General features: G+C 42.1%; 1 protein-coding gene across 2 annotated transcripts in view; it reads right to left on the bottom strand.

Annotated features, from left to right (window-relative positions):
• FGD3 (FYVE, RhoGEF and PH domain containing 3) overlaps positions 1 to 22,950 on the bottom strand; it is a 192,018-nt gene that overhangs the window by 69,046 nt on the left and 100,022 nt on the right. For both annotated transcript variants that reach the window (XM_034776446.1, XM_034776448.1), the window contains exons 3-5: positions 20,713 to 20,881; positions 19,055 to 19,652; positions 2,896 to 2,985 (exon numbers count right to left, since the gene is read on the bottom strand). In XM_034776446.1, the coding sequence (XP_034632337.1) occupies positions 2,896 to 2,985; positions 19,055 to 19,652; positions 20,713 to 20,881 (857 nt within the window). The remainder of the gene's footprint in view (positions 1 to 2,895; positions 2,986 to 19,054; positions 19,653 to 20,712; positions 20,882 to 22,950) is intronic.

Here is a 22,950-nt window from a genome sequence, read left to right as displayed (position 1 = left end):
GCTGGGGGCGCAGGGTCTGGAGGCAAGGGGGCTGCCCGAAGCCCAAGCGCTACCGGCTTCACGGTTTGCCGGGCAGCCTCCAGACCCTGCGCCCCCGGCTGGGCACTTCCCCTCCCGGGCTCCAGCTGTGGGGAAGCGCCGGCCGGGGGCGCAGGGTCTGGGGGCTGCCCAGCAAACCGTGAAGCCGGTAGCGCTTGGGCAGCCCTTTCCGCGTGGCTGGGAGTGGGAGGGAGGAGGGGGCGGAGTTAGGGCGGGGAAGGGGCGGAGTTGGGGCGAGGGTGGGGGGTGGGGAAATGGGCGGGGCCAGGGCCCGTGTAGGGTCCTCTGTTTTTATTTGTTAGATATGGTAACCCTACTGTAATTGTCTCCCCAGGGGAGGGGGATGTACCACCTTGCAGCAAGGAGGCCACCACAGCTCCTGACTGCCAGGAAGTTGCAGGTCAGCAGGGGGCAGGGCCTGCCCTGGGGTGCACAGAGACATGTGTCCCGAAGGTGGAAGTTGGGGTCCTGGTGACCGCTGTGGTGGGAACAGGCCACAAGAACTCTGTAGCTGGGTGCCAGCCCAACCCGAGTGAAAGGGGGGGGATTTTGCTGGCCAGTGAGAGGTCTATCATAGCTGGTAGCTGTGAGCCCACAGCTGGAACAGGGTCACCTTCCCTTTTGGAGGACACAAGAGTGTCGGATCCAGAGGGGAGCCCAGAGAGGGAAGCCCAGATGGAAGGTGAGGGGGGGCCAGAGTGTCCGCCCACCTTTTGTAGGGGGGTACTTTCCCAAGAGGAGGGTGAAAAGTCTGCATTTAAAATGCCAGCCCCCTCTCCTGTGGATCAGGTTTTAAGGGAAACCTGGGGGTCAGGTCTCCTGGAGGGGGGTCCATCCAGCTGACCTGTTGGGAACAGAAAGTGGGGTGCCCAAAGGGATCCAGAGCACCCCATTGAAAAATTTTGTTCTTGCTACATTTGTAAGAGATAAAACTCTCTCTCCAAGGGGGGCGGGGGAATCTCTGCATGGGTGGAACTTCACAAGGGAGTGGGGCCCAGCCCAGAGAGGGAGGGGACAACGCATGGTTGCAATACACCCTTTCCTGGCCAAAGACCCAAACACATGCCTGAATTAGAAGCTCTCCCCAAAGAGGCAAAAGAATCTGCATCAGAGTGTCTACCAAAGGGCACAGAGAACTGGGAAAATGCAATAGACGCTAAACAAGTCAAATTGAGTGAACGAAGCCTGTCCACCGTAGATTTGCTGTTAACCTTGTGTCTTTTGCTAATTTTTGTGTCTTTTGCTATGGGATAAAACAAAAGAATTCATACTAGTGGTAAACCCTTTAAAGATGTGGGACATACCTGATTTGTGGAAGAAACTGCTGTACATGCTAGGGATGGTGACAAGACAGCCCCACCAGCATGTTACTTTTCAACCCATACCTGTAAAAAGCAGCAAAAGCATAACGGGCCCATGCTGCTGTGTAGAAGGGGAAACTGAGGCACACTGCCTCATGGCATTGGTGGCTAAATGCCAAGACACCTCCACTTTAACAGATATTACTGTCTGCATTCTGTTAGCAATACTACACCCCAACCTGTTTGCAAGCATCTGGGGACCAGGACCCCCAAAATGGGCCAGAACCCCTAGGAATGACATCATATGGGTTCAAGGTACTGAAAAGGAGTGTAACCAAAGACAAACAGAAATTTTACAGGTACTGCCTCCACCATGGACAGTGTCCAAGTCTCTGGCAGTAAGTTCAGGGGGAGGGTGTGACAGTGTACCCCATAAGGCTTAATGGGGGGGTGCTTATAAATATACGTATGACATAACTGGAATATGTTTTGTGCTGCCTGTGCCATGTAATATATCTCCGTAAAGGTTATGGTGTACTATATCTATTCATCCTATTTGTACACATATATCATTTTCTACTTGAGGTTAAGAATATGGGCTGTATACTTGCTTGGTTTCTAAGTAAGCTTTGTGAGGCATTTGGTCAGTTTCTCTAGGAAGGAATTCACAAGGTTAAGTACCTGATCCCTACAGTGCTGGTAGCTGAGTTGATTCTTTCCTACTCCTTATGGCCTGTTTTAATGGTACTCAGCACAGATCACGGGATTTTAGAGCCCTTCTCCACCACCACTTTCTTCAACCATAGGATCATAGAATATCAGGGTTGGAAGGACCTCAGGAGGTCATCTAGTCCAACCCCCTCCTCAAAGCAGGACCAATCCCCAGACAGATTTTTACCCCAGTTCCCTAAATAGCCCCCTCAAGGATTGAACTCACAACCCTGGGTTTAGCAGGTCAATGCTCAAACCACTGAGCTATCCCTCCCCTCCAACATCTACTGTCTTGTCTCTAGTAAGCTGAACTCCTCCTTCCATCAGCAAAACCAGTTTTGGCTTTTGGCAGCCAGCTTCTCTACCATGTGCACTTAACCTACTTTGTGCACAGTCACTCTAATGGGGACCAAAGCATGAGCAATACCTGTAGGCTGAGTTGTAAATGGTACAAGAGCTGTCGATCTGGAGCCTGAGCTGGAAATACCAGTCAGTTTAAGAATACTGGAAGCCAGAGAAAAAGGAAGTAGAAATGGAACTGTGGACTGGAGGATGGAGAGGAAGAAGTGTTTTGCAGTGAGTAACCTACTAAGAAATGGCAAGATCATGACTGCATTTTAGTAACACTTTCTATGACTCATCCACGATTTTAAGGTGAAATTACCAAGCCAACTCTCAACCCTACCTATAATGTTTATCTAAATTTTACTTTTTCTTACTAATAATCTGATGTCACAGAAAAAGTCTTAAACTACGTACAAAGTAATCACAACATCCACATTTATCTGAAGAAATCTGTTTTGTGTATTGAATAAGAAGCACAAGTTGATCAAAGCAGAATTACCTGGTCCAGTAGATGCAGTCTTTTAACATAAGCCTCTTCTGTATGAAGCAGTTCATTGGCAATGTTGAACAGCTTTTGCGGCTCTGTACACTGAAAAAAATATTACAAATGAAATTATCCAAGAATTAATAGAAACCCTATTTTTATCAAACATTCTATTTCCCAAGACTCACTAATATTAATTCATCCCTGGGGTAGCTATTGAAATGAATTAAGTTATCCCTTGGGAGAAACTACCCCAGCATTTCTAATCAAAGGCTCTGTTTGCTGCTAGTGTATTTTCAAAGTTATTGTCTAAAACCTAATTAACATGTAATGGCTGGCTGTGATAGCACTTCAGTTCTCTATATTTTGCTACAAATGATAGAATACCCAAAACCAGAAAATCTTTAAATTCTGTTTTCAGGCCTTTACAAATATTAGCACACTAATCTGGTGACTAACGTGCTAGACACCACTCTACCTGATGTCCATTTTTAAATTCACGAGCAAGGACTACAAACCAGAATACACTACAGTATATTTCTAATGCCTGGTGTAGTTCTGAATGCATGAGGATGCAGCTTCCACTACCTCCCTTGAGAGGTTCTTCCACTTGCTATTAGGAAGTTCTCTCTGATATTCAGGCTAAATTCACCTTGTCTTATTTTCATCCCATTATTCCTAGTGCTAGTCTTTCTACCAAACTATTTTCCCCCAGTTCTGGTTTTTACATAATTCAATCACTTGACATTGACTATAACGTCCCCACTTCAGTCTTACAGAACTTAAAGTTCATTGAGTCAGCATGTTGCAGACTGAAATACATTTATCCTCTTGACAAATTCTTTACTATCCATCAACAATTTGTAGTATCCACGATTTTCAGGGCCGCCCGGGGAGGGGGGGGGCGGGGGGGGAGGGAGAGGGAGGGCGCAAGTGGGGCAAGTTGCCCCCGGGCCCCACAGGGGCCCTGCGAGCCCTGGCCAAGAATCCCTTTCCCTTTACTCAGCCGGCGGCAGTCCGGGTCTTCGGCGGCATTTTGGCGGCGGGTGGCCCATCAGTCGCTCTGAGTCTTCGGCGGCAGGTCCTTCAGTGCTGCCTAGTGCAGGACCCGCCGCTGCCACCGCAGACTCGGAGCGCCGCCTGGTGAGTACAAGCGCCGCTTTGCCCCAGGCCCCCTGAATCCTCTGGGTGGCCCTGAAGATTTTAAATGCAAACTGTATGCTTATGATCAAACAAATATCTCCTCTCTCTCTAGTGGTCCCATTAGAAAATATACAGGTTTTTAAATTGGCAGACGATTACCCTGTAAAGATAGGGAAACTTGAGAAGTTTCTGTACTAGCATCAGTATTTAGTATTAAAATGATTAAACTTTTAATAATCTGGAAAAATGGATGAGCAGAAAAAGGGCAAAATATGTACAGATAAACTATTTAGGTTAGTCAAGGTTAGAAGACTGAGAAACTCCAGAGACCTCAATGATTGGGCAATGACACAGAGATGAGAAATTCAAGGGAATCTAACATATTTTGAAGGAAAATTCTGAACTGCTTATACAAAGTGCTGGATGCTAAATTAATTGTATCCACTGAAGGGAAAAACATGGATTTCACTGTGGGCAACTCAATGAAAACATCTGCTCAATGTGCAGTGGTGATCAAAAAAGCAAAATAATGGGGTGATTACAAATGAGAGATAAAATAATACTGAAAATATTGGAATGTCATTAATATAAATGGATGGTATAGCCTTACAGAAAATACTTCATCCACTTCTGATCATCCCATCCCCAAAACACATAAAAAACAGAAGGGACCAGAGACAAGTGACAAAAATAATTAAAAGTATGAAAAGATTTCCGTTAGAGGAGATATGGAAAAGACTGGACTGTTTAGAGAGGAGATAAATAATAGGGGACATGATAGGGGTACTTTTTGCATAGAGAAGGTAAATCAAGTGTTCCTATTAATCCCTGTTTATAATCAAAACCAGGGAACATTCAGTGAAACTTAAAGCCAACAAATTTAAATTAATAAAAGGAAAATACTTAAGTTTATCCTGTGGAACTCACTGTCGCAAAATAGAATTGAGATCAAGAACTTAGCAGAATTCAGAAATTAGATATTTATATGGATAAATGAGAACTCTACAGTTACATTAGCTAGGATAAAACATACATGATTCAGAACTTAAATCAACCACTAACTGATAGAGGATAGGAATCCATTTCCTGGATTGTTCTATAAAGATGTTTCTTTCATCTTACTCTGACGCAATTCCTCAGCTTGCTGTGGGCAATGGGATAATTTATGATATAGCTGTCCTGTGAAATAAACTCTTATTCCAACCTTCCCAATATTAAAATCATAGTGTGTAAAGTAAACTGAAATAATGTATCATTTTAAACGTATTGCATTGTGTCCTACCTGACTCTACACAGAATAAGTACTGATCTATGTGCCTACTATTTATAGTAAATGATGGGACACCACTGCTTTCATAACCTTTGAATTTGCAAAGGGGAAATAAAAAAACATATTACTTTATACCAAGGTATCTCTCTGGTTGTTCAAGTTGTTAGGAATGGATGGATCTCTTCATGAGGAGAAAGTTAGTTACGTGCCAATTTTGCTGAAAATGAAGGAGTTTCTTAGTGAAAGGCGTGAAGTTTAACCTGCTTTAACCTGACCACCATGCCAGCCGCTAAAGCTATCTTTTCAATTGTTTGAATTCAGAACTTGAAAAGAATTCATTTCAATCAAATACATTACTTTTCAAAAGTAAAGCTTTATATAGCACACAGTTACTTTTAACGTCCTGGGCCTCACCATCTGTAACTCAGTTTACATTTCTGAAAAACATGTTGACATCTGTTTAAATACCAAACAATGGCTAAAGATAATTTTAGCTCAAACTGGACCTAATACTTTAAAGTGATATTACTCTACAGCAGCAACTGTTGGTGATGGCAGAGATATGGGCATTTAAGTTGTAGTAAGATGAGGCCCTGAAACAAACACTTGTGTCAGAGGCCCAGTCTGAGGCCTGAAGCCTGAACCAAAGTACTTCCAGGCATTGCTAAGCAAAAGCTGGGCTGTGAGCCAGAGGCAAGCCTCACTCACAGAAGTTGGCGAGAAGAGGGTTGTTAGAAGCAGGTGCATTCACATATAAGTGTTAATAAGAGGAACTTGTGCCAAGATGGCACCTGGACAGCCCGATACAAGGACACTCCATAGACATAACAAGGAACAGGCAGGTGCATCTTAAAGACAGGGTCAAAAGGACAGGGGGAGACAGCACCCTAATGAGCCAAGGGGCTGTACCTCAATATGTCAGTAGGGATGAGTAATCTGTCCTGTAACTGTATAAAAGTAGGTCCCGGAGTGTGCATCTTTGTCTGGCCTAGAGGGCAGTGGAGTGTCCCGCCACTGACTGAGCTGTGTCCATTGCCAGGGGGCACATATTCGTAGTATGTCCTTTAGAGTCTATAGGAAACTATTACTGTGCTTCGTTTGACAATAAACCTGGCTCGGGTTCCTTCGTACCTTACTAGAGTCTGTGGTCATTGGGGGTTCTCTCGGGGTTTGCTGTGTCAGCTATCTGCGTGGGGCAGCACACAGAGGGAACACGCACGCAACCGACTGTTATCACCATCGAACAAGAGCAGAACACCACACCGGTAGCTACTGACAACATAAGTGCCTGTATTTTTCAATCATTTCCCTTTATAGTCACCTTGCACGTTTTAAATGAATGCTTGGTTGGTAATTTTCTCACTGGCATAACCTTTAACAAAGTGAATTAATTGTTATAGCCAGTCCTACTCTTGCAGCCTTCTGTAGTTTGAATACCAAGATTGAGCCATACTTAACTCTGTGATTAGTATTCTTGGAATAAAGTACTGATCAACGTGAGTAAGGTTACAGAATCTGGCCCTAAAGATACTAGGACAAAAAAAGCATGAAACTTCCAGGTTCTACATTTTATAAAGGTAAAATTAACACAAAGCAAACTGCCATATGGATGAAGACATTATAGACCACGAGGCAACAATGTGCTCTGCAGCCAGTTTGTTTCCGAACCGCGCCGAGAGAACAACTGTATACGCTGGTGCTCCACATGCCTCATTTCCCCACCCTCGTGTCCCACCTGGACACCAAGTGGCGGGACCTAGTACCAGCTGTGGAGGGTGGGGAACCCCGGTGGCCAGCTTGTATTCTACCCTAGTTTTGTGGCCCGCCGGGGATGTCAGCTGGCAGCTCTGCCATGGAGTCGTGAGCACGGGCGCATACCTGGCGCGGTTCACTCCCAACCCTGAACCTGTCCTTTCTGTGGTGTGAGGAAGATCCTGGCGCACATGTATCTTCATGGGAAAGTCACTTAATCTCTCATTGCCTACATATAAAATGGAGAAAGTGATGTTTGCCCATTCTGGAAAGTGCTTTGAGATCTTCTGGATGGAAAGAGCTGTATAAATGCCACTATTGCGGTGTGGAATGAAATCACTAGCTGATTATAATGTAGTCATCCAGCCATATCTTTGAGTTCAGCATTATGTGAAAAATATTAAGGCTCTAAGGCTTAACCAAGCATAAACTCAGCACTGAAACAAACTTTTACTCTTGGGAGTAATGGCCAGACAGATTATTTTATTTATTTAGCATAAATGACTAAAGATACCTGTAAACTTAAACTCCAGACTATGTATAAATAAATTCTTGATAATGTACAATGGGCACCAGTGAAGTTAGCTTTACTAATAAGCACATATTGTACAGATAGCACGAGTGTAATTTTCAGGAAGTTGTCAAATATGTTCCCCTACTGGCTATACACGTGTTATAAATACGCTCAACTTCTGTTCTTCCTCAAATTCTCGCTGGATGATTAGTCAGTATAGCCATGTTGTATATTACAGTTGTTAAAAATATTCTGAAGTAGTTTAAGTATTATGCTGGCTGAATGAGCAGAAGGACAAGAAAAAGGGAAGCAGTAGGCATTTAATTTGCAGACACGAGAAGCTTATTACAGCATGTTGAAAGTACTGATTGCACTATGGTCATTCGTTCCTTTTCAAGCAGTCCAATTACTTCTTCCCAACCACAATGCATATGTGGCCATAGTTATTCTCCAACACTAAAAAACGGGGCAAATTCTACTTTTGCAAAAACACTGGACCAAATGTTCCTAAAGTAGAGGCCCAGGTTCACGCATATGCAGAGGGATCTCTGAAACGGTGTGAGCAGTTATCACAGTCACAGAGGCAAATGGGTAATTACACACACAAAGCCTAGTTGTACAGCTTGCCTGCTGTGAGTGTGCACTGCACTTACTCAGAGTTTCAATCAAGTGCCCTACTAGGCACCCACGCAAGAGAGTGAAGTGCTCCCTTATTTCCTGGGATAAGCTATCCAAATTGCTCCCCCACACACATTAGGAAGAGCAGCCACTGCTACTCTGCTACTCCTCCTGCAGAAGTGGGTGGAGTGGGGGAAACAGGAGAGGGTTAGAGGGCATAGCCAAGACTCCGCAAAACCCCGCCTTACCTCCAGTGCCAGAGACAGTGCAGCTGAGCCAGAGCTGAAAGGGAAGTAAGCTGTACCAACATATGGGAGAGTGCAGATTGCTTCTGCCCTAGACCAAGAGGGAAGCAGGGGAGTGGTGAGTAATTCTTTGATGCTGGAATGGAGCCAAGAGAGGCTAGACATGGCCCCCACTCCAGGTTAAATCCTGGGAGCTGTGGAATGCTGGCACCTCTCCCTCCCAGCTGGCCAGTGGGTCCCAGAGACTCATGGGGGGAGGGGAGAAGCTACTTGGTGTCTTTCTTCAAGTGTCCCCTTTCTCACCGCTGGGATTGTCCCCCTTCAGAGACAGCCCCATCAAGCTCCCCCACCCATAGAGGCAAATGGGGGGCATTCTGCCTCATATGCATATTGTATAGAAGTGGGAGGGGACACAAGAACAGTTGGGTCAGATGAACAACCACCCATAATTCCAATGGGTTCTCCCCCCTAGAAAGCACACACACTTGCGGAGGTGCTCATTAGAGCAGTGATTATGTTAAGAACATACATCACAGCGAAATAACAGGTCAAATCCAAGCCTTGACTTTAAATCTGGGGGAAATTACTGTTCAAGTGACACATGGCACTAACTCCTCATAGACTATGTAGAGCTGCAGGTTACGTCAACAGGTATACACAGCTAGTATCTCCAATTGATTATAAGATGGGTGTGTCTTGAATCTTGCCAAACAGACAGACTAGCAAAATATATCTTATGTGAAAAGTAATCCAAAGTCAAATACGATCATGCTCTTTTTAAAATCACAAAAGTTTCTGGCAAATGATTGTTATGGAAAAACTTCCCACTCAAAAAAACAAAAACAAAAACAAAAAAGTTGAAAACAGTAGTGAAAGGTTATCTATTTCGTAGGCTATTAAATCCACTTCCTTGTAGCCTGGATGCCTCGCTATCCCAGGGGTTGCCAATAAATTGATTGTGATCAAATAGCAAATCCATTGTTTCTTAACCACCATTAAGACAAAAAGACTGCGCACTTTAGGGAAAATTAGGTGGATATATCGGTGGCATTTAAATGTCACTGACTTCGGAAACAAAGAGGCAACACTCCATTGCACATAAACCACTAAAGAAATAAATTAAGAAACCTGTTTCGACCTTTAGAATGGTGTGCCTTTAAAGATTGAATCAGGAAGCAAACAATGATTTCACATCCTCTTTAAAGCAAAAAAGTTATTTGGAACACACAGAGATAATCTGACCAATAGTTTGATCCAGAAATCCAGGTCAAGTTTCCCAACTGATAAATTACGCCACAAAATTGGAACTGAAACTCCACTTATATGTAGGCTGTCTAGTTCTTCAACCTTGAGACAGACTGAACTTTCAATAAACTATATAGAAAACAAATATGCAGAGTTCTATTCAGATACTTGTCACAGCCAGCAGCAGAATACTGGACTTGATGGAGCAACGAGATTCAATATGGCCAATTCTCTTGAATAAACCCATTATGTTGCACCCATAGTCCAGGATGATATAGGAGCCAACCCCCACACACAGTTACAGCCTATACTTCGGCATCTCTCCTCCCCAAGAGGTATTATTGGCGATGGTGATGTTGGGAATAGAAAATAGCAAGAGAACAGGAAGATCTTTCTTTGAGATTGAGGCGTGGTTTTTTGGCCTCTTTGTAAGAAATAATCTATTGTATAGAAGATACATAGCCACAGCAGGACCTATATCTAAAGTAATACAGTACAGCATGGGGGGCATATAAGTATCTGAGTACCTCAAATCTTTAATGTATTTATCCTCATAATGCCCTTGTGAGGAAGGGAGATATTATTAACTCCATTTTACAGATACAGAACTGTGGCAGAGAGATGCAAAGTGATGACAAAGTTCACACAGGACATCAGTCACAGAGCAGGGAATTGAACATGGGTCTCCCAAGTTCCAGGTTTGCACCCGAACCTCTGGATCAGCCTTCCTCTCTAATCTTACAATATATTCCTTGTGATGTCCTCCACAGTTTAAGCCATTGTGAGCACATCACATCCATGGTCAAGCCCAACCACCTTGTCAAGTTCTGATGGCTGTTTATGGTCTTGATTCTAATTTTCAATGGAATAAATAGATCAATCCCCAACTACATTATAGACCTAATTACGATCTATGAACTACCAAGACAGTTGTGTGCCCTGAGACAGTGCAGATCACACAGCCCAGGATGAAGTACATGAGAGCTAGGGACAATGAGGGGATCCAGCTATGGAATGAACTTCCAGAGGAATTTAGATGACTCTAGAGCCTGAGCATCTTTAGGAAACATTGCAAAACCTTCCTAGCTGACGACATATTTCCACCACTGTAATGACGAAGTGGGTGAGGTAATATCTTATATTAGACCAACTTCTGTTGGTGAAGGAGACAAGCTTGTGTCTCATATTCTGGGAACAACACAGCAACAAAAACACTGCAAATACCATAGTAATAACACAACATCGACACCCCTTTCTATCCAAAGACACCCTCCAACAAAAACTGAAAAACAAATCAATGAAAAAACAAAAAACCTGAAATCACTACACCAGAGTTTTCACCCACAAGAGGAGATAAGCTAGTGACTGCATGGAGTCCCCTATAGGCTTTGCTATTGCTATCGTTTTTATGTGAAAGACACTCAAATAGTACAGTGATAGACAACCGGGGGAGGGGAGGGGGGAGGAGGAGGAGGAGTTTCTCTACTTATTTTTCCTTTTACTGCAAACATTTAAATAAAAATACATGAAAAAATGTTCTCACTTTCAAAAGTATTACTCAGTCCATACCAAGCAGTAGCTCCACCAAAAATCCTGACATTAACAGTCTATAGAACATGATAGTGGCTCCAATCCCACTTTCATTTCATTCCCTCTCTTGTAAGTATATCAAGGCTAACATGTCTCAGTTTTTGTGCTGCTGACGTTTTCTGAGACATTACCAAAACTGATAAGCTCCCCTTGTCCGTTTTCATTTTGACAAAAGACAGATAAAAATCCTAATCACTTAAAAATAATTGTGTGCTGATAGTGAGATGTGTTAGATTCCAAAGGGAAGCTACATGACATAGAATATTTAAAACTAGTCAAGAGAACAATACAAGCGTCACAGTAGGGAATAGTACTTCACCAGCAAAGGTTTATTGATTCAAAAGGGGTGGGGTTTTTTTTGGGGGGGGGGGGGGATCAGCGATTATTCATGAGCTCCACTTAACTTGGTGGACTGGGAATCATCAAGTCATTATTAAACCAACCTGCAGCTGTAATTATGCACCCTGTTCTGTCTACAAGATACAAAGCTTTCCAGAGACATGGATGTTACTACAGTTACTAGTTACCCCTGCTGCATGGCTGCAAAGACTGGGGCACTTGTATGGGTGTGAAAGTGTGTGTAGAGAAAAAGCAGGAAGAAACAGGTCCAACCCGTGGCATGATTTTTTTTCCCTAAAAAGTCCTTTTCAGACAGAGAGGATGCACTCTCTCTGCCCCCAATCTCAAAAGCTGATGGTGATTGATGTTTCCTCATTCCCTTATAACTGTGCAGGAGCTTTTTAATCTCAAGGGAAACCTCTCTTCCACACAGTAACTGGTTTTGGGGAGAGTAAAATAAACTTTCAGCCTGATTGGGCCCTACCTTTCTCCAGCTGACAGCTCCAGAATGAGCAGTAATGGAACAGTCAATTGAGACAGGGCAGCCTCAAACCTTCCCAGTTCTCCTCCCCACAAGGGTGTCAGGTAAGGCAATGAGCATGCTCTGGGCTTTCCCCAGTTCATTCCATAGCACCCAACAACCGTAACAGTCAAAGTGAGCAGAATCAAGGAGGCGGAACGGAGGACAATGTGGCAATGTAATATGGAAATCCCAGTGATAAGGATAATTCCTTCCCCTCAAAAGTTTCTCATTTAAATTGCAAAGTTAAGTCTCTATTTACAGATTCCCTAACCTACTCAAAGCACCAAACTAAGTAACAATTAGCTTTACTTCAAATACAAGGTTTATGTTATTTAAAACTCACAATTAAAACTTTACATTATATATTTAATTACATAAGTGATCTAAGAGGAGCAAGGTGTATTATTATAAATGCTGCACCCTGGAACTCAAATATCTTATAAAATGTTGGTGTGTCAGTAAAGCACATCTTTAAAACGAACCAAATCCATCCCATTACAATTACACAAGGGATAAATCTGGTTTGGGCCTGCATTCCTTACAAAAACAAATCTTCCTGGGAGTCCAGTTTGACTTGAATATATACGGTAGGACTGAGACTGCGTCATTTATTATCTTTGTAACATTTTACATCTGGTGAGCCTTCAGTCCACAATACAAACAGTAAATGCATAGATCTCCCTTTTCTGTTTGGCAACCTGAGGTTCAACTAGCTGAATTTAATCTTCAAAGAAACTTTAAATTGGAAAACAAAATGTGTTGGTGACTGCAGGGCCAGTGAGAAAAGTGCCTGATTCACATCTCCTGGTTTTGTGGGGATTTTGCAAAAGTGACACACATCCACTGGGAGATGGACTGGACAATCATGTCAGTTCACAAATACCACTGAACAGCACTCAGATTGTAACAACTTTCTGTTACTACCAATTCGACTTGAACCAGTGGACTGCAGGGTAAGGCTTCAATCCCTGAGCCATCCAAGCCCTTCTACAATCTGACTCTGTAGCATTTTTAGTTTTGGTGTTGGAATTAAGTGACAGAGCTCTGAAGGTTTATCACAGGAGACTAAAGAAATACAATATTTCCAAAATTGAGTCTTAGTAAAGGATCACCTACATGAAAACCAAAAATTATTGGAGCACAGTCATACGGTTAGTATAAAGGTATCTTGTCTAGATTCTTATACACATCATCATCGAAAATATCAGCCTGCTGCTGCTATCACCAATAGATTAGACTGTAAGCTCCGTGGGACAAGAACCCTCTTTTTGTTCTGTGTTTGTACAGCACCTAGCAAAAGGGGTCCTATCCATGGCTGGGACTCTTAAGCACTACACCTCAGTACAAATAAACAACAAGCAGCAGCACATGTTTGATTCAGAAAGCCCTGCTAGTAGGACTAGAGTCCAGAGAGTTCTACATAAGCAAGGACATTTGCAGCACTACGATGATGTTTGTGTGCTCAAGAACTCTTTCACTTTTCTTGTTGATGCTGTCCAAATTTCCAGGCCCTTCCCATACCCAGACAAGTGTTCTTACTTGATCTTGCACGGCCTTTTGGCCTAGTGTATAGAAATTCAGGCCCGCTATTTTTGAGATTGAGTCTTAGGAAAAAAAAATCTGTGTAATTTAGAAAACACGAATAAGTCTTTTTTAGTCATCGTTTATCTCAGAAAAAGTTTGATCTAGAAACTCCACAGGAGGTTTAGTGCACAGGACCAACTATGAGGCAGATAAAGGCATACTTTTGAAGTAAGTCAACAGCAAATGGCCAGCCAGGATTCTGCAGACTTTGTGGTGTGCCAAGGGAGTCAGATAGGTTCCCTGGAAGTATGACAAACTCCCCCAGCCAAGTGACCCATCGGTAGCTCAGATTCCCCATAGAATTTCACCTGTGGTTCCTGAAGCTCTCATTAGATCCCCAGCTTCTCAACTGGCTTTTGCACACTCTCTCTCCTCCACTCCCAGCCTTCCCATGCTTCCTCAGGCTCTATACCAGGGTTTCTCAATCTTCTTCTTTCTGAGACACCCCCGCCCCTTCCCCAACATGCTATAACAACTCCACGGCCCACCCGTACCACAACTGTTTTTCTCCATGTAAAAGCCAGGGCCGGCATTAAGGGGTAGAAAGCAGGGCAATTGCCTAGGGCCCCACGCCACAAGGGGCACCATGAAGCTAAGTTGCTCAGGCTACGGCTTCAGCCCTGGGTGCTGGAGCTCAGGGCCCAGGGCTGCAGTCCTAAGCGGCGGGGCTTCAGCTTTCTGCCCTGAGCCCTAGCGAGTCTAACGCTGGCCGTGCTTGGCTGACCCCCTGAAACCTGCTCGTGGCCCCGGATCCCGGGTTGAAAACCACTGCCCCCGTTCCTCTTCCCAGCTTTGCCACAGCGCAGCTCTTCTGAAGTCCCCAAGACTTGCTCTAAATCCTGATCGGAACCTGGGCCTAATGAAGATTTTATAAAGTCTGCATGGACTAGTGTGAACTTTTTATAAATCTTACAGAAGCCCGCAGTACTGGCAGACTTGAATGCAGACTTTATAAATGAATGGTTCCTGAAGACCTACTAAAAACTGCAACCAGTTTTATGAGGTTTAGAAGGCCTGCTTGGAAGCAAGCTAGGAAAATGAGTAGAAATCGAGACCTGGGGGAGCCAGAGAGGAAAGGGGAGCTCACTTCTATAGGTCAGGGGACCCACACACCTGAAGAACTTCACTATGTCCCTTTCTCTGAATCCTCTCCCAGTAGTTTCTGATGAATCCTGCACCACTCCGTTTCAAAGGGCTTTCCCTCTAGCCCTCACTCAGAGTCCTCTGCAGATTTCCTTTGGCCTTAAGCAGATCCTGCAGCCTTCCTGGGTGCCCAGATAGCCCCCTGATTCAGCTTCTCAAGCCCCCATACCCTGATTCCTGCACGACTCCATTTTTACCTTCCTGCAAATGTTTAAGTCCACAGCACCTACATCAGACCATAGCAGGTCCACAGTAGCCCTGGACCTGATATAGACTTTATAAAGTCTTCATTGTCCAGTGCAGATGGTATAAAATCTATGTCAGGTTCATGGTTCTCATGGTCTCTGCAGTTTTGGGGAACTACAGAAAATGCACAGGGAGGCAAATCCAAATACTGTACATCTCCTCTGCTGTGTTACCCTCATTGACCACTGGTGTAGTTCTGTCAAAAGAGCAATCAGGTTTTTCCAAGTAGCTGTAGTTTATCAAACCCACATTAGTTATTGCTCAGGGTTCCGCTATCTGCCAGACAGTGATTCTTTTCTCTCAGTATTTATTCTGAAATTGGAGCACTGCTGTGCTGTGTATACTCTTGAATGGTTGCTGGTCTCCAGCTCAGGGTTGGTAGACTTATACAGTCGGTGAAGCCATCTTTTAGACAATTACATTTTAGTGTCAGTTGGTTAAGCCTATAATGCACTTTGGGATCCCCCATATGAAAAATTCTAGCTGCATAAAGATAAACTATTACAATTACGCAGGAAAGTTTTGTTTGACATTAGAATGGACTGTGTATTCATTCATCACGCTGCTTGGAAAATGTAAACAACCTTCACTTTGAGAAGCAGCATTTGCCAGAATAAACTTTCAAGTTTTGCCTTAATGTCAGCTATTTCTCTGAAGTTAATGGTCCCAGTGACACCAAAATCAATGTTTTTGTCCTTCCTTCTGACATGACTCATACTAGTAACACTGAACTAATAACTAGAACACTGTGTTTGATGCATGTGGATTTACAAATATTATTAACAAGTTCTGAGCCCATCACCACAAGATTCACTTGGGTTGCTACATTTGCCTTTGGAAGTGGAGGCCTGTAAATGTTCCTGGATCCAGGGATCTGATTCTCCTCTCACTCACACTGGTATTACAGCTTTGTCTTCAAGTAAATTGCTCCCAATTTACATTAGGGTACTTTGGAGGAGAATCAGGCCTTATATTCTTGCTATATAACAATGATTTTATAATAAAGTCTACACAATGAGCCAGACTTGCTAATATAAGATGGTGTAAATTGGTCAAGGAAACAGGCGCAACAGCATTTTATCTATTGCTGGAAAAATTTCCAACCAATTCTACTACTACGTTTGATAAATACTAGGGCTGCCAATTAATCACAGTTAACTCACACGATTAACTAAAAGAAATTAATTACGATTAAAAAAATTAACCACGATTAATCTCAGTTTTAATGGCACTGTTAAACAATAGAATACCAATTGAAATGTATTAAATGTTTTGGATGTTTTTCTACATTTTCAAATATATTGATTTTAATTACAACACAGAATACGAAGTGTACAGTGCTCACTTGATATTATTTTTATTACAAATATTTGCACTGTAAAAGTGATAAACCAAAGAAATAGTATTTTTCAATTCACCTCATACAAGTACTGTAGTACAATCTTTTTATCGTGAAAGCACAACTTACAAATGTAGATTTTTTTGTTACATAACTGCACTCAAAAACAAAACAATGTAAAACTTGAGAGCCTACAAGTCCACTCAGTCCAATTTCTTGTTCAGTCAATCACTAAAAGAAACAAGTTTGTTTACATTTACAGGAGATAATGCTGCCCGCTTCTTATTTACAATGTCACCTGAAAGTGAGAACAGACATTCACAGGGCAGTTTTGTAGCCAGAACTGCAAGGTATTTACGTGCCAGATATGCTAAACATTTCTATGCCCCTTCATGCTTTTGCCCCCAATCCAGAAGACATGCTTCCATGCTGATGATGCTTGTTAAAAAAATAATGCGTTAATTAAACTTGTGACCGAACTCCTTGGGGGAGAATTGTATGTCTCCTGCTCTGTGTTCTAGCCGCATTTTGCCATATATTTCATGTTACAGCAGTCTCGGTTGATGACCCAGAATGTTGTTTGTTTTAAGAACACGTTTACTGCAGTTTTGACAAAACACAAAGAAGGTACCAATCTAAAGATAGTTACAGCACTCGACCCAAGGTTTAAGAATCTGAAGTGCCTTCCAAAATCTGAGAGGGACGGAGTTTGGAGCATGTTCTCAGAACTCTTAAAAGAACAACACTCCAATGCAGAAACTACAGAACCCGAACCACCAAAAAAGAAAATCAACCTTCTGCTGGTGGCATCTGACTCAGATGATGAAAATGAACATGCATCTGTCTGTACTGCTTTGGATCGTTATTAAGCAGAACCCATCATCAGCATGGACGCATGTCCTCTGGAATGATGTTTGAAGCATGAAGGGACATATGAATCTTTTGCACATCTGGCACATAAATATCTTGCAATGCCGGCTACAACACTGCCATGTGAATGCCTCTTCTCACTTTCAGGTGACATTGTAAACAAGAAGCAGGCAGCACTATCTCCTGCAAATGTAAACAAACTTGTTTGTCTGAGCCAGGGGTCCCCAATGTGGTGCCTGTGGGTGCCACAGCGCCCGCCGGGGCATCCATGTGCGCCCGCCTACTGGCCGCTGGACAAGCGGCCGCTGAAATGCCACCAAGAAGTGCTACAGCCGAAAAGCCACCGAATTTCGGCGGCATTTCAGCGTCACCGCTTCTTGATGACGCTGCTTCACGGCAGCATTTCAGCGGCGACGCCTCTTGATGTTGCCACTTCACAAATTTTGGCAGCATTTCAGCAGCAACGCCTCTTGACGTTGCCGCTTCACGGTGGCATTTCGGCGGCTGCTTGTCTGGTGGCCACGGTCCTCGGCGGCTAGTCGTCTGGAGCTTGCCCCATGGAAAAGATTGGGGACCACTGGTCTGAGCGATTGGCTGAAGAAGAAGTAAGTCTGAGTGGACTTGTAGGCTCTAAAGTTTTACACAGTTTTATTTTTGAATGCAATTACTTTTTGTACATAATTCTACATTTGTAAGTTCAACTTTCATGATAAACAGCCTGTACTAAAGTACTTGTATTAAGTAAATTGAAAAATACTATTTCTTTTATTTTTACAGTGCAAATATTTATAATAAAAAATAAATATAAAGTAAGCACTGTACACTTTGTATTCTATGTTGTCATTGAAATCAATATATTTGAAAATGTGGAAAACATCCACAAATATTTGTATAAATGGGATTCTATTATTAACAGCGCGATTAATTGCCGTTAATTTTTTTAATTGCGCAATTAATCACAATTAAATTTTTCATCGCTTGACAGCCCTAGTAAATACAGTTAATTACACATTCCTTTAATATAAAATTACAGACTGCTGTGTATATTGTTGCAGCTGTGAGCTACAGTACTCTGTATTCCAGAATGTTGTCTTCTAGGTGCAAAGAACTGCTTGAACAGTGAACCAGTATTGCTCCTTGCTTGTCATAAGTTACGTAATACTGCTCTAGGACTGGACCCTTTGCACACTGTATTCAAATGTATTACTGACTTGAAACAATGTAATTTACAGAGACCTCAGCCTTAATAAGAAACTTTTCCACCCACAATATATAAAAGAGAAAAAGGCATAAGCGCCTTTATAAGAAATACAACAAAGACTTCAAATGACATGCAAGTACTTCCATAGGGCTATGATTTCAAATACGAATATGTGAGGCCCCGATCCTGCCAAGAGCTCCACACAGGGTAGACTCCTGCACCCAGGGATCCAACAGCTGAAGCTAGACAAATTCAAACCAGAACTAAGGTGCACTTTTTTAGCGTTGGTGCAATTGGAACAACTTACCAACAGATGTGGTGGATTCTCCATCACTAGAAGTCAAGTGATAATCAAGACTGGAGGTCTTTCTAAAAGAGATATTCTAACTCTGTGTATAACCTGTGGTATACACAGCAACAGACTACATGATCATAATGGTCCTTCTGGCTTTAAATTCCATGAATATGGATGCAACGGTGTCTCCCCAGCACAAGGCCAGTTGCAGAATCAGGATTTAAGGTTTGAAAGCGATGAACAAATAAGTATCTTACCTTGTTTACATCTAACTCTTCTAACTTTGGCACTTCTGCTGTCTCTTGTTCCTCGCTACTTCCCTCATCTAGGTCACTGTCTTCATCCTGGGTTGAGTCTCTCTTCTGCTCTACAGGTGAAGACTTGCTACCCTTGCTGTCAGTTTCCATCTCTGTTGGATTCCCAGAGGCAGTGGACTTCTTCTGGTCTGTGCCTTCTTCGTTTGGAAAAGTCTCTCCCGCCACACTACAAGAAGGACTGTCAATTCCACTGTCTCTGTTGGGAATTTTACCATTACCATTCAGCTCTGAGGTTGAGTCCTTACTCTCCAGTTCTCCAGAGGGCTCTTTGCTCACATTCACACCAGTACAGTCCTCATAGCTTTTGTTTTCCCCGATGCTTAGCTCTTTAATTTTCATTATGTCTGGATTAGACAGTTCTGCACTGCACAGGACGTCTGGCTCATTTTCATCTGGCTCACTTTTTTTATTTGTAGAACTGCCACAGGAAGCTACCACTTCACAGTCACTTGGGCTTGGCTGTTTGGAAGAGTCCAATCCAGGTTCCATCTTAAAAGTTAAATTTAATTGATTTCTTTGAAGAACGTGGGTAGGTTGCCTACAAATGAAGAGGAAGCACCTTGGTCATTTGAATTGGCGGCTGGGATTTTCCAAGGTGTTTAAGGGAGTTAGGAGCCCAGTTTCCATTTAGTTGCAATGGCAGCGGGGCCCTAACTCCCCTAAGAACCTTTGAAAATTCCAGTCAGAATGACTGAAACAAATACTCATTCAAAAGTTGCACACAAAGCCAAGTCACTTGCTATCCTTTTAAAAATTCCTCCTGTTCTGCAGGGAGGAAGTGTCTTTTCCCCTTCCTTAAAGACAGGAACTCATTGCTCTTCAATGGATTATCCCTTCAGGGCAGGGGATCTCCTTACAAGACAGATGAAATTTTAAAGGGACAGCAATGTAGTATTTTCCTATATCAAAGCATGACTTTCAAAATTCATGTGACCAGTTTAAATATCATAACTAGTGGAAAAAAACTTTTTTTTTTTAACTCCACATCCTATCCTGCAGGCTTGGCCTTTAATGGGAATTTCCTCTGAATAGGGTTTGCAAGATCAGCCAATTTTACAGTAAAACTGACCAACCAAATTCAACAAATGCAGTTTCTGTAGAAACTAGCTTGTACATTAGCCTGATCTATAATATGCTGTGATCTGTTTTCCTTCCCCATGAACTGTAAACAGTTTGCCTGACATTTATGGAATGTTATAAAGTTTTTAAATCAATAAAATCAGAAGTCTCATTCATTGTAACTACAATAATCAAGATCTTGTAATAGCAAAACAATTCCGACCCAAACTTTGCCTATTAAAAGCAGACATTGGGTTATTTTTAGGCACAACTCTTCACTGATTTCAGTGGAGACTCCTATTTGGAGACTGATGGCATGATATAGATCAATACTTTTTTTGGCAACATTGCTTTTTGTATAAAGTCCCCACATGTACTCTGTTAAGTTTAGGGTTTATGATTAGACAAATTGCTCTATATGAATTTGTACACAATAGCTATAATAAATATTTCTTGATTTTTTTCCTCCCATTGAGATGAAGTTTCAAACCGAATGCAAAAAATGACACAGGCAGAAACAGACAAATATAAATATTTACCTAATACTTTCAAACTTTTCAATGAGGATGTTGACTCCTGATGATGTTTGTGTTTCTTCCTCTTCAGGCACTAAGCTTCTTGATGACTTGGGATCAGCTGGTAAAGGCCGAGAAGGTGCTGGAGGAATTCTTTCCTGCCCAGGTTTGAGATGGACAGGTTTAGGAGGTACTAATAAAATTAAGAGGAAAAAGAGAGGATAAAGTTCTGGCTTCTTTATAACAACAAAGACAACAGATTCTCACTCTGAAGAAAGAGCGAGAAGCACCCATTGTTTTACTGCTGTTTATTAATTACATCAGAACCACTGCCGTCACAAGATATTTTTCACACAAAAACACTTTGATATGTTCTAAAAAAATAGACTAGCTACTCTTTTGCATTTCTACAGTTTTGTCAGATCTGTCAAAGCACTGAGTAGCTGACAGAACATCACCGCTTCCTTGTTGCCAAACAGGATGCACAACGCACACACCAAGACTTAGTTGTGCAAGCACTCTCTTCATCTCCACCATAGTGCTCAATTTCCCGTATGGTAACCTTTCAAAACTTAGAATTCTTATTGCTCTAATACACTTAACTAGATACCGTAAGAAAAATATGGATTTGGACAGCTCATTCATTCTACTGGAAGCACTGCAAGAAAATGTAAAAAACTGTATTTCCTTCTCCCTCCCCCAGCTTCTCTGTGGTATATTCTTCACAAATTTCCTTCCTCTTTTGGTACCGCATTGAACAAGATACCGTATAAGTGCTTACTTTAAACATGTCTCCAATCTGTTGAAAAAGAAAGTCAACATTGTACCTTAGCCTCTTAATTAGTCCTTTGCAGTCCCTCCTAATTAATATAATTTAGCAAAACATATGCAGTCAGTTCTTCATTTTTTTGCAGAGTAAATGGTTTTATAAATACGTAAGCAGTAACCATGGCAACAGTTTCACATGCTTTTACTATTTTATGCAGTGAAAGCAACTTCACATAAGTGGACTTTAAACTAGAAGCTAAGAAAAACTGACAGTGAAATTAATCCAGAAGTGTGCATTTCTTTGAGCAGTGCTGCCAAATATTCACTCAGCTCTAAATTGTCTAATAGGAAATATATTAAAAGTTCAATACACAAGTATTTTCCTAAATAACTTTTCAAGAACAGCAGCTGAATTTAAGTTTTTTATGTTAGCCAGAGCAGTTATGTTACAATGGTCCATATGGAACATGTTTGCATAATGCGCTTAATGTTGTAAAATCTCTTTAATTATCAACAGTTCTGAATGAGTGATTTTAGGGCTTTGTTTTCTTTTTTTAAATTGTATGGTAACAAACGTAGAGTGCCAATTCCTGAAGTCTTTACTCAGGCACAGCTCTGGATGAGAGTTTCAGACGCTAGAGCTGAATGAGCCTAAATGTCCTTTCTTCTTAGAGCAGATCTTTAGCTGCTGTCAGTTGTCACAGCTCCACTGAAGTTGATGACTAAGGATGATTTAATGTGTTTGAGTACAACATGCAGGAGGATTTATAACCATTTAAACTGCACAGCTTGTTTGAGCTATACTAGTTAAACACAAAGTACATTTTGTGAAGGATTTGGTCTTTACTGTACATTTAGAGCAGTAGGATTAAACTCCTGGATTGGCCTAGTGTCCAAGGCCACCTTGAATTCCCTATCAAAAATAAGAGGGTTGCTATTGGGTTTTTTTCTAGAAAACCATAAGTGCACAGGAGGAGTGGGGTGATGTAATATAAAGGAAATGTTCTTGCATGTGAAAGGGTGGCTGTGACGCTGGCAGACCAGGTGCCAGCTCTGGCCAAGGCTGTTGGCATCAGCTCACCACTGACAAATTCATAGCTGGAAGCCAGACCAGCTTGCCTATATATTAATATTGTTCAAGATAGGTGTTAGACTTGTAAGAATGTGTTTAGTTTCTATAAAATGTTTGTAAATTGCTGCATGCATTAATCCAGGGGTTCTCAAACTGGGGGTCAAAAGGTTATTATCTGGGGGGTCAAAAGGCCTCCTCTTACTTTGTGGGAGAGAGAACAGAGGAGTGTGAAACTACATCTTCAGTTCAGCCAATTCTGAACAAACTTGAATTGATTTAGCAATCCAATTTCCACTAATGATATTGGTGGTTGCACATTTAAATCTCCTCAGACTTAGCTGAAGATCCATCACTGTAGGCTTGGATAAGTAACCTTCAAACAGAACATTTTATACAGTGAGGAAATGTGAATACACACGTGT

This window comes from Trachemys scripta, chromosome 7 (assembly GCF_013100865.1).
Source record: "Trachemys scripta elegans isolate TJP31775 chromosome 7, CAS_Tse_1.0, whole genome shotgun sequence".
NCBI classification, from domain to species: Eukaryota; Metazoa; Chordata; order Testudines; family Emydidae; genus Trachemys; species Trachemys scripta.
This window is presented reverse-complemented; position numbering and strand designations above follow the sequence as displayed.